Consider the following 12,101-nt stretch of genomic DNA (forward strand, 5'->3'; position numbering starts at 1 on the left):
TATTCATGTCTGTAAATACAAGGCTGAGCCAAAATCACTTTGGCACATCAAAAACTAAAATTCTGGTGCCATGCTTAGAGCAGTAGCCCCCATATCAGAAGGTCCTTGGTCAAGATACTGAACCCCGAATTGGTGTGTGACTTATAATGAGCATTACGAGCTTGTGATGAGCAGGTGACCTAGCCACCACTGTGTGAACGGGTGAATGCAGGCTTGTGATGTCAAAGCGCTTTGAGTGTTCATCAGACTAGAAATGTGCTGTATAAATACAGACCATTTACCATATCAAGAGATGGCAAAAGCAATGACATTTATCACATTTAACACAATTTCGGTTCAATCACCTTGAAGAATGGACATTCAAGAAAGACAAATTTTGTCCCAGCTATAAGTTCAGACTGAGCTCAACATTGTTGTACTCATATTATCAACAGCTGAGCCTGGCAAACTAAGTCTGAGATGGAGGCTGTTCAGAGGATAAACCCTGTTGATTTAGTTCAAAACATATATCCTATACATAATATACGTCCTTTTCTCGCATCCTAATGGCATCTTTACGTTTTTCACCAGCGTTGTGATGAGGACCTGTGGATGGCAAAGTTGTGTCTCCATTTTTCAGCCTTGTTTATATTTTCTACTTCACTACAAATGGTTGGTTTGACAACACGGGGGCTACTACGAGTGTGAGACCCAGAGGGTGTGTGAAGATGATTAGAATATGTGCCTGTGTGTGAGTGTGAGTGAGGGCGACAGGAGGTAGATGCAGGGATAGCAGACAGACTCCAGCAGCCACAGTGTTTATGTGTGTGCGTCTGAGAGGCTGATGGTGTGCACGTGTGGATTTGAGAGATTGTACCTGTTTCTCTGTGTCCCTGCCTGTGGAATAATAACAGCCCATCACGTTTTTTTGCAGCTCTTCATCTGCTCACCTTTCTGTGGGCTTAAACTGAAGCACGCCGTTGTTAAGCTAGCTGGTTTCCTGGACTCAAAGGCTTGTGCTGTCCAATGCCACATTAGAAAAGCTTCAGAATCTCTTCAGAGGCGAAGTGGGTTTAACTAATGGATGGATACATGGACATGGAGAGCTGCAAACAAAGCACACTGAACCTGAGTATGTGCCTGTGAAATAATGGCCATGTAAAAATTACAAATCTGTGGGGTTTTTTGTCCCTGAGGATCGAGAAGCCAGGGCTTCTCACAAGATCGATCCGGATATTTTTAACCCAATTCCAAACAGTCATACCAGGTACAATCCACTATGGATGAGGAACTTTTCAAAAACTGTCAGCATGACTGTCGTTGTGGTCTCTCTCTCCAGCTACGATAAAACCAAGATGATGCAACAAGTTCAGAGAAGGGATAAAGAGGTCCTTTTGGGTTAGAAAAAGATGTTCCAGACATCCAGACAGAGCTTAGAGTAAAGCCACTGCTCCTTTTCAACAAAAGAAATCAAATGAGGTGGGTCTCTGATAAGGTTTCCAGACTTGGCACCATCTTTTGAGGGTATGTCTGAACTGAAGGAGGACCTGGGATAGACCCGGAACACACTGGAGGGATTATGTTGGTAATCTGGTGCGGTAACGCCTCGGGATCTCCCAGGAGTAGCTGGAAGACGCAGGGGAAAGAGACGTCTGGACTACTTGGCTTACTAGCCTGCTGCCATGCCTGCTGGATGCATTGTTTTTAAGTTTTAAGTTTTTAAGTTTATTTACTTTATTGATCCCAAGACTGGAAAATTATTCTCTGCTTTTAACCCATCACTGGGGAAACACACACACATGCAACATGCACCATGCAGTGAAACACACACAGGAGCAGTGGGCTGCAATCAAGCGCCCGGGGAGCATATTGGGGGGGGGGGGGTTAAGTGCCTTGCTCAAGGGCACATCAGCCGGCTAATGGAGGGGGAGGGAATACTCCACCACACCGACATTTTTCTGCCGGTCTGGTGGGGGAATCAAACCGGCGATCTTCCAACCACAAGCCGCTTCTCCAACCTCTAGGCCTCCCACCCATCGAGGGTGAGAAGACCCAAGGATATCTCATTGAGGAGCAGAAAAATATTCAAGCATAACTGAATCAGAAGCACTGAGGTACATTGAAATAAAGAGTGGATTATACTATGATACTATGATGATGACATTCTACAATACATTGGTCATCTAACCCACAGATCCCGCCAGGCACGGCAGCTCATCGAGTCGGTCTGGAGGTCAGACACAGGATCGACGAAGAGAATCTGGCCAGTGTTTCAAATAAAACACCCTGCGCAGACTCCCGACTGTCAAGTGAGCAAAATCGTATTGCTTCTGCTTCTGAAGTGCTGCCGGTGGGGCACGAGGCTGTGCGGAGGACTGAACAAAATCATGTTACACCTGGAAGGCGACACAGCCTTTCCTGCTGGAATCAAGCCCCAAACTGTGAAGGGCAACAAACACTGGCTGTGTTGGACTGCATCGTGTCATCTAACACACCAGACATGTCTTGCAGACAAAAAAAAAAAAAAGAAGATATTTCATATGGAACATAACCATAGTGATCTGGGGAGGGACTGTGATGAAGTAGTGTAATGGACATGTGCCAACACTGGGAAACAGGACAACGGCTTGGCTGACGCGGGTGTGTTTTTTCCTCTCTAAATAGATGGTCGTGTTATATCGCGAAATGCATCTCCAGCCGTATATTTCTCACAGAAGGTGGGCTGCATTTCATATTCATTATTAGACAATAATTAACTGATCTGAGTCGCGCAAAGGGAGAAAGGTGAAACTGTGGAGTGAATAGAGACAGATGGTACTACTAATTGACCAAAACCCAGGAAAACACGGGGAGGAATGGCTGCAAATATGAACTCATCCTCGTCTTTGACTCCATTCATCTTATAATTAATTCAGTTCACATTATTAATTTTACAAACTGGAGAATGTTTTCTTTTCTTCCAGCTAATTGTCTATGTGGATTCCACGTGTCAGTAATTTAACTGCTGCTCAATGCATCTTACTGACACTGTAGGAAGTGACAGGGTGAGAGACAGACAGGGCTGTCAACAGACTTGTTGGGGCCCGGGGACAAGAGACCATCATAGGGCCCACAACTCTAGCCCTAATTCTCTGGCTTCTTGTCCCACTTTTAAAAACTTCACCATTTTTTCTCATTCACCTCTATGATCTTCCTCTCTTTTTCTTTTTTCTTTCCTTTTCTGCGCACCTGATTTATGACGACTCGCCATGTTCAGAGTTTATAACAATGACAGATTTACGTAAATTTCCCGCTTCAGGGCACATATGTAGCGTAGCCTTAAGTGCGCCAGAGAGGGGTCAAACCATTCTCTGCTAAGACGGGGGGTAGGGGGGTTGTGCAAAAAAAGGAAAATATATATATTTGAAATATTTAATATGTTAAAGTTTTTAAGTATATGAATATTTAATTCATCAGGCAATGATTTAATTAAAAAGAAATATGTGAATGTAATGTACTCACACAATCAAGACAATTATCAAATTCAAAGGAGGTAACAGAAGAATGACATTACCTTTCTCTTGTTGTTGGGGCTCACGTACAAATAACTGAGTATTGTCTTTGCTCCAACTTTGTCATTCAGCTTCTGGTATGTTGCTCCGTAGTCAGTTGACCTGAAATTTAATCAGAAAGGTCTGATGAACACTTGATGAATTACTTGTTGCAATTAAAAGTTCCCCCTCGAGAATTCAGCGTGAGAAGGGAAAGAGAGCTGACGTAATTCGGTCCCTTTTGTGAGGGAGAGCAGGGGGCCGCGTCATCATGGTCACTGCACCGTGACTTGAGCTGCTGTATTTATGAAGCACATGAACATCCTGAAACCAGAGCTATCACTGAATATTCAATAGTTACCTGTTTTTACCAAGTGAAAAAACTGAAAAAAGTCAGTGAAAGTTCCTTTTTAGCCTCTGTTTTAGCACACATCAACACATCACACAGTTTTTAATTTTTTTTCTCAACATGCCCATTGTCAGAGCCGTTCAAATTATATTCTTTGATTTATTATAAACATTTATGATCCAATATCACACACAACACCAAAATAAATACTATTATGTAAATGATTCAGGTTCAAACATCACACATGGTCAGAGGTTGGAAGGACAGGGATGCATGACCCCGGGTGCAGCTGGTGAATTTACACTGAAAGTAACAGCAGTCTATGTATCTATAACTGTCTCAATAAGCTGAAGGAGTCTGTCATAAAGATTAAAAGCAGATGTCCAATTATAATCTATAATAATAATATCTGCATATACTTATTGAGTAGAAGAACACCTGAAAAAAAAACTGTTTTTTTTTTTTGTGGGTGTAGTTTCATGCATTCATTTGTATTTGTATTTGTACGCGGATCAGCGGTGTTATGTATATTTGTTTATGAATGAAAGTGGAAATAGGCAGAATCATGGTGTTTTTGGTTGTATTTGATTTGTTATTTTGGACATTAACGTATTAATAGAAGTGTTCTGCAACCGACTAAATGATCATAATAATGAACTGCTCCTTTTCAGTCTGCTCTCTGTCGCTTTCACACTTCTACTGACTTCCTGCTACATCAGCACAAATACAGACCACGCTCACAGTTGCGAGGAACAGCAGCTGTTTTTTTTCCGAAAACAGTTTTTTTTTCACATTTTTGTATGAAAGAAATCTTCTTTAAGACCCAGTTTTTGTGCTTCGTTGAATATTGTATTCAGATTCGGCTCCAGACTGTTAAACAGAAAGAAAGCCGTGAACCGCGAGCAGGTGTGACGAGATTATGATCTTTCTCTCATGCCTCTTCTCTCCCAACACCTAAGTAAATACTTTTAAGATTATATCTACTGTACGTTCAAAAGACCACTGGCTGCAATATTCAGGGTCCACTTCATGCCACCTTCTGGGTTACACTCAGCACGTACTATTCATGGAACTGGAGTCGTGGGTTTTGTCTAACGTGACTGGCAAGCAGAGCCACTTAATAACTCCTGAAACTTAATTTCCATAGAAGAGAGTGAAAAGCTAACTTTAAACAGTTAAAGCAAGAGCAGCTTTGAATGAATCCTGAAATATTCAAATGTTGGTCAGAGCGCTAATGCGAAATCTGCGCCTGGTTGAAATGCAGCATTTCAGACTGTCTCGGAAAGTTTGAGCGAATTATTTGAGCTGTCAGGTCTAATTTGGTTTGAGAGGCCTGAGTCTCAATCAAGGAGCTATTCTAATTTCACACGCAGATAAAGAAGAAGCCCAAAGCGTGCAAATGTTAAAAATCCAGCGAAGACACAGCAGAATGCCTCGTGTGACTTCAAATGAAGCAATCACTCACATCCACCGATGCTTTTTTCCTCCACCTTCTTCCCGTGTAGCTGTTAAATCCAGACTGAAGTCCTTGTTTGAAAGCTTCTGAGTTTTCTGAGAGCTTCACGCTTTGAGTTTACAAACAGCCATGAAAATACCAAAATATTCATGGCACACTGGCAATTTTCTCTCATTTATTAGCCCTTTGAGATTTATGACTGGCTGGTTTCCATGGTGAGAAAATACACGCTCCTGGATGAGTCCACTATCATTCATCAGAGCCCATCAACACCCAGGACCATGGGACAATGACATCATCAGGCTATTGATCGACTCCGCAGAGGCCCCTGTAACATAATCACTTGATTTAGGGGCCAATGACATATTTTTAGTGTCCCAGCAATGTTCAACATGAACCAATAAAATGGCCCAACCCAAGCAGATCCCGGGAAGATGAAAAGTTACATTAAATGGAAAATGATAGTTTCTCAAGGACAATGATTCTGAGTGAAACTCCTCCATCTTGCTTGTGGCTTTTGAAAAGCCATTCAATGGTTATGTGTGAGTGCAAAATGCAACTCTGAGCACACAGCTGCGATTTCATGCATTGTGAGGATGGTGGCTCCACAGGGGCTGCAGGTTAGCCAAACGCTTCAGACTGTCCACATGCTGGATTAAGCGAGGAGGGAGTAAATGAAACATTGTACAAGGACACAAGAATGATATCAGTCCTATTACAGTGATATGGCTCACTGAGGAAAATGGATTCTGGATATGCTAGGAGGATGATTGAGCTATTCCCTATAACATTTAGAAACACACTCTTTCACACACATACACACACTCAATGAAAAGCCTAAAACCTCCTCGATTCAACCCCACTTTTTCCTTTCTCTGAAAGAGATTACAATTATGTCTACGGACACTTATTAAAAGGCTTATTAGATAGAGTTTCAATTAGAATTTCCAGAGTCTACTATAGGCAGCTACTACAGAGATTTTACATTTTCCGTGGGGGATTCGATTAATCACGGTTTGGTGGATGAGAGCTGCATGCATCTTGGGATAGTTAACATTAGGTCACTCGCTGCATTAGAGCGCTGAAAAAAAACCAACAGCTTGAGACACTGGACAAATGGCAGCTGAGCTGAGTGTTCCAGGATGAATTTATGAAACCCTCAGCACCATCAGACAGTATATCTTCTGAGTAGCAGGCTAAATCATACCCTTCCCTACCTCCCTCCACATCCGCAATCCCTTTCCATCATATTTCTGCCCTTCAGCTCTGGTGGCAAACGTCCACTCTTAAAGCTACACCACACAGGACTGTGTTTAAAAAGGTAAAGCCTGGGGATTGCAGCAGAGATGAGCATCGCCATATTAAAAGCTACTTCCTGGTGTCACTGTCACAAATCCATCCAATCAGAAGAGACATATGTCATACACATACTGCTGTAATTTGCAGAAAGTATTTTTCCAGTGATATACTCATCAGAAACATCCATAAATCTATTTAAGTCATCTTGCCTTACAGCCATCAAATAATTTTCTTCACTATCAGAAATAATCCAATTGATTGTTTGGTGGTTACAAAGTGATCAGGAACTGTAATGTAGCAAAACGCTAAATTATGACTAAAGTAATACAATTGCTTTAGCGTGCGATGGCATGGCGGTATATCACTCAGCCATGTGAGACTGGTGGACCACTGGTGTGACTGGACCTCCTGGAATTTTAGGAGTACCCAGCTATAGAGTCATAGTCTTGTTTTACAGTATTAGGGCATGCAATGTTCCACTGGTTCATATATCCCTGCAACACTGACACTCATATCCATTCATATTATATTTGTTGATATGTGCAATGACAAAACCTTGGACATACAGGAAAAACAAATAAATCAACAATCTCGCACGGACAGAGAACAACCTACTGTTCAACGTCAACAAAAAAGAGGAGCTGGTTGGTGTTTTTGGAACAAAGGAGGCAAAGGCGTAAACCACTGTCTAGATCAGTGGAGCTGAGATGGAGCAGCTGAACATTTTGTCATGGATATCAGACATCTCCACCCTGATCAAGAAAGCTCAGAAACGACTGTATTTCTTAAGGAAACTTGAGAAATTCCTGTGGCATCCTGACTGCAAGCATCACAAAGTGGCATCGGGCGTGCACGGCCCAGGAAAGCACATCATCTACTGAGCATCAGCAGTATCAGTGAGGTGCCTGCACAAACCAAAGGACGCAAAAAGCCCACCCCGACCACACCCTGTTTACCCTGCTGCTGCCGTGTGACAAGTGATACAGAAGTATCTGCTGCTGTACCACCAGACTATACAGCAGCTCCTTTCCTCAGGCTGTGACACTCACCCCATAAAAACATTGTTTTATTTTTATGACTCATCATTTATTCATCCATTTATATATTCATTGTTTAGTGAGTAGCATACAAGGACTACAGCGTGCATTTCAGTCTACAATCCAGTGTTGTAGAATGAGAAATGAATGAGCCTTGTACCTTGTACTATAAACCTGTGAATGAAAACCCGGGAGAAAAAACATTTAGTTGCATTAAAGCTTCTCAGAGTGAGATCTATTGCATTATATGTTCTGTAGCATAAAGTGACAGGCAGGTTGACAGACATGCTCCAATCATGCCATGTGATTTCTAGGTATAGAAGTTTCAAGCTGTTACCTCATGCTGCTATTTGGGGCCACAACAAGCAGAGATGCCTAGTTTAGCTTCAAACTCTCCCTGAGGAGTGCTGGATCTCTGGCAGACCAATTGGCCATCTTAAATGCTGTTATCTGTTGGTTTGCTGCTCTGTCTTCCTGGCTGTAAACTGCTCACTAATGTTCTGCGCTCTCATTATCCTCTTCGCTCTCTCAAAATGTATATTATCTGTTCGCTCATCTGTCTTTCCTTCAATTTGTCTGCTTACCCATGTGCACCTTAAATCATCCAACCATTACTAGGAGCTCTGTTTTCTCAAGGCATCAGATTTATAATAATGTGAGTGAAACATCAGTCGTAGATGTGCCATTACGAGGGTAATGCGGTACCATCATCTGAGACACAGAGCAATAGCCTCTGTGAGGTAAGAGTCAGTCATATTATGGTACATTTATCATCGCTCTGGGTGAGAGCTTAAGGCTTTAGGCAGCCTCTGAGGAAAACTGTGTTGTTTGCTCCTTAAACCTGATGCCTTTTCCCTCCCAGAAGGGCTCGAGACAAGAGAGAATCTGGAAATACTTTTATCAAGAAGGATAACGGCAATTCTACATCAGCCAATATTCAGCTTCATCTCTCAAGACTATTTTATTGAGTTCTTCATTAAAAAGGCCTTTTTGTTTGATTTGACAAATAATAATAATAAATGAAATGTGTTAAGGCATAGTCATAGCAACAATTTATTGATGCAATATATAGAGATTATATTATTATAGTCACCAATATTAATAAAGTGGGTGTACTGCATATGGAAAGTAAGGCGGCCACTAGCAGTAAGTCCAACTACATAATCACCCTGATTTCCCCCAATTATCTTCTAAACTCAATATTTCTGTTTTCCATACTCAAATATGAAGGGTGAGAATTATTGACAGTGAAAACATGGGGGCACTATTCATCAGAGTTGAGAAATGTAATGGTACATTTTGTTGTTCCACCTCGTGGTTTAAGAGACGTGGTTCAATCAAGTTTAAGATTTGTGATTTGAGTTCATTTCAGTTTTAATTTGCTCTGCTAATGCCTTTTTTCCTTATTTCCTAAAGTCTGTTAATAAGTTTAAATGACACAAATTTCGAATGTGTCGAAAAGATGTGCTGTAAATGAAGGTTTTTCTTTATGAAATAAATATTTGAAATACACTTGATGAAAAGATTGATACCGAGGTAGAGAGCTGGAGCCGCGTGACCTAGCTTAGCATAAATACTGGAAGCAGTTGGGAACAGCTAGCTAGCCTGGCTCTCCAGAGTTGGATAATTCACGTACCAACACTATTTTAACACACTGATGACAATGTTGTATCTAGTTTGTTTAATACGTGAACAAACAAAATGTAAAAACAACAATTCGTGGTTTTACAAGGAGTTGTGTGGTGTAGCTCTGATGATTCTGGAGGTTGCACATGTATGTGACGTCTCATGTGACACAGTTCCAACAAGGGTTAGTAGCTTTTCTAAACACCTGGCAAGTGCTCTTCTGACCAACCATGAAAGCCAAAACATAACAGTGAAACCCATCAGTTTAAAGCAGGCATGTCAAACTGATTCCATAAAGGGCCGTGTGGCTGCAGATTTCGTTCCAACCAAGGAGGAGCACACCAGGCTGGAATCAACTAATCAGCTGATCTCAGTCTTCAGCTGATAACTAATGATCCCTTGATGTTGATTGGTTGGCCTGGTGTGCTCCTCCTTGGTTGGAATGAAAACCTGCAGCCACACGGCCCTTTGTGGAATCAGTTTGACATATGTGGTTTAAAGGAACTGGCCACCTGTTGAAGGTTAACCCAAACAGACAAAGGGCACTACATCACCAGAGTAGCCGCTAACTGCTCTTTGCTGTAGCTGTCTTTGGCTGTATCTACTAGCTGCTGTTAGCTAATTAGCTCAGCTAGCTGTGCAACTAGAGGCCCTATTAGCTGACTGGAGTCCGCCATGACCAAGAGAATGGAGCACTGTGTGACTGTTGGTGTTTACACTGCAGGCAAAGGAATTGGGCTCAGCAGTCCTAAGGGAACGCAGCTGGGTTGGGACTGAGCGCGGCCTACGCTCCAGGACAGAGGGAAGCCAGTTTGACCTCAGGGGAAATGGTGTCGAGGGGGTTTGCGGTTGCTCCGACCAGGACTCTGACTACAGGGACGATGAAGACTCTCCAGGTTGGGACAGGAGAGCCCTGAACTGTGTGACGAGCGAAAGGAAGGTCAGTTTTCACCAGTGTGGAAAGCAGCGTCTAGAGCCACAATATTTTCACGTGTAACTCTGAGAACCAAATTAGATTTTTAATTTTATGAACTTGGCAATTAGACATACTAAAATTGACAAGTCTGTATCCTGGCTGTTTGACACTGGATAATAAAACACTTACACATACGATTTCTCAATATCCAAACCACTATAACATGAAGATAAAACAGACAGAAAATACCATTTGAATGTTGAATAAGGCCAACACTTGCAAATTCTTCAACACACGCAGAATAAGGCATCAGAGCTGGGCTCATTTTTATGTAATGTTTGAGGTGTTTAATCGCACAAAACACAGTGCCCACTGTCACGAGTCCATAAATTGATATTAACACAAGATTTACTCCAGTCTCTGTGATAGCACACACAAACACCTGATCTGGATACACTGGATATGAATAACATGTTGGGTAATGCTACATTGCGTCCCCTGTGACCTACCTTTCTGTCTGGCTGAATGGATGTCAGTTTTAGGCAAGTCGGGCCCAACATATCGTTTATTCTTACAGGTTGTCTTTCAAGCCACAAGTGCTGAAAATCCTGTTTCACATAGACAAGTGGCAGCAAAAAGCATAAAAAACATCCATGCCTTGTTCGACAGATCAGTATATTCAGAGTAAACATGCATCCAGACGTAAGTGCTTCTGTGTGAAGATCAGTTCTGAAGCAGTATCACAAGAAAACTCCAAGGAAGTCCTGGAACTGAGATCTGCAACGGCATCCTTATTATTGGGGGCAAACAGATTCTGGATCCAGCTGTGCTGCTCTCTGAGCACAGGGAAGTGTTCCTGGAGCGGACTCCTCGGGCTTTGCAGGTGCTCTCTGATGGCACCTGTCACTGGGTCAGGATCTGCCTCCCCTCTTTGTTGAGGAATTTACGCAGATTTTTCACGAAGACTTGTAAATGTTCTGAACCACTTTTCTGTTCCACAGCGCTTCCTTATTGTAGCTTCTATCTTACTGTGGACATGACATATGGTCGCTGCTTTTTTCTTGGAAGGATGGCCGAAAGCCACTTGAAGTTGATCTGACAGCTCAAACATGTCCTGACTTCATCTCACAGTTCAAAACATGGATGCAACTGCTTTCCTATAGACACTGTCAGCTTGTTTTCAGAAAAACTGTCACAACTATGATGAATATTGTCCATGTTTAGTTTCTAGATGGTGGCGTAGCTTGCATGGAGCCTCATAGCTAGCAACTGTAAGCATATCACACATGAAGGTAGGGGACTGTCTTCTGGTCCCACACTTGTTAATCCCAGTGATAGGTACTCATTTGATAATAATAAGGAGTAATAAGGAGTGTAATTCCAGAAGACCTTGGCGTGAATAAAGTCAAACAGGTACTCCCAGATAGTATTCCAGTTCATCTCTCCTCAGGAGAGAAACACACTTTTGCCAAAGCATGGTGCCAGAAAAGACCTTGGCTCGAGTACTCTGTGAAAGACGACCCTTTCACGCCAAACGTCGGCAGCAGCGTCCCTCCCCCTCCTCAGCACTGTGCACAGGCAGACAGGAGTTTCAGTTTGGAGTGAGGGTCAGTATTGTTGAAGTCAGTGCGTTCTGTGGCATTACCCCCCTCACGGGTCAGGGTCATGATCATCATGTCAAGCTAATAATCACGGTCAAAGAGGTAAGTATGGTTGATCAGCATACTTGCCAACCTCCAGATATCATAGCCTCAATCAGGAGACCAAACCTAACCATCTGATGATCTTCATAACTTAACGACATATTATTTGGAATTGCGAAAAAGTTTCAGAGCAACAAGACGAAGAGTGTCCTGTAACCATAGTAACTCAAAGGCACCCCTGCCTGCCAGCCTTTAATTTAAAACCA

The 12,101-nt window shown here is 42.4% G+C and overlaps 1 protein-coding gene across 1 annotated transcript in view; it reads right to left on the minus strand.

Annotated features, from left to right (window-relative positions):
• The window catches only part of LOC121625943 (VPS10 domain-containing receptor SorCS1), a 154,084-nt gene that overhangs the window by 69,343 nt on the left and 72,640 nt on the right, over positions 1 to 12,101 (minus strand). Inside the window, exon 3 of the mRNA XM_041964276.1 lies at positions 3,533 to 3,632. Coding sequence (XP_041820210.1) covers positions 3,533 to 3,632 — 100 coding nt within the window. The remainder of the gene's footprint in view (positions 1 to 3,532; positions 3,633 to 12,101) is intronic.

This window comes from Chelmon rostratus, chromosome 3 (assembly GCF_017976325.1).
Source record: "Chelmon rostratus isolate fCheRos1 chromosome 3, fCheRos1.pri, whole genome shotgun sequence".
Lineage (NCBI taxonomy): Eukaryota > Metazoa > Chordata > Actinopteri > Chaetodontiformes > Chaetodontidae > Chelmon > Chelmon rostratus.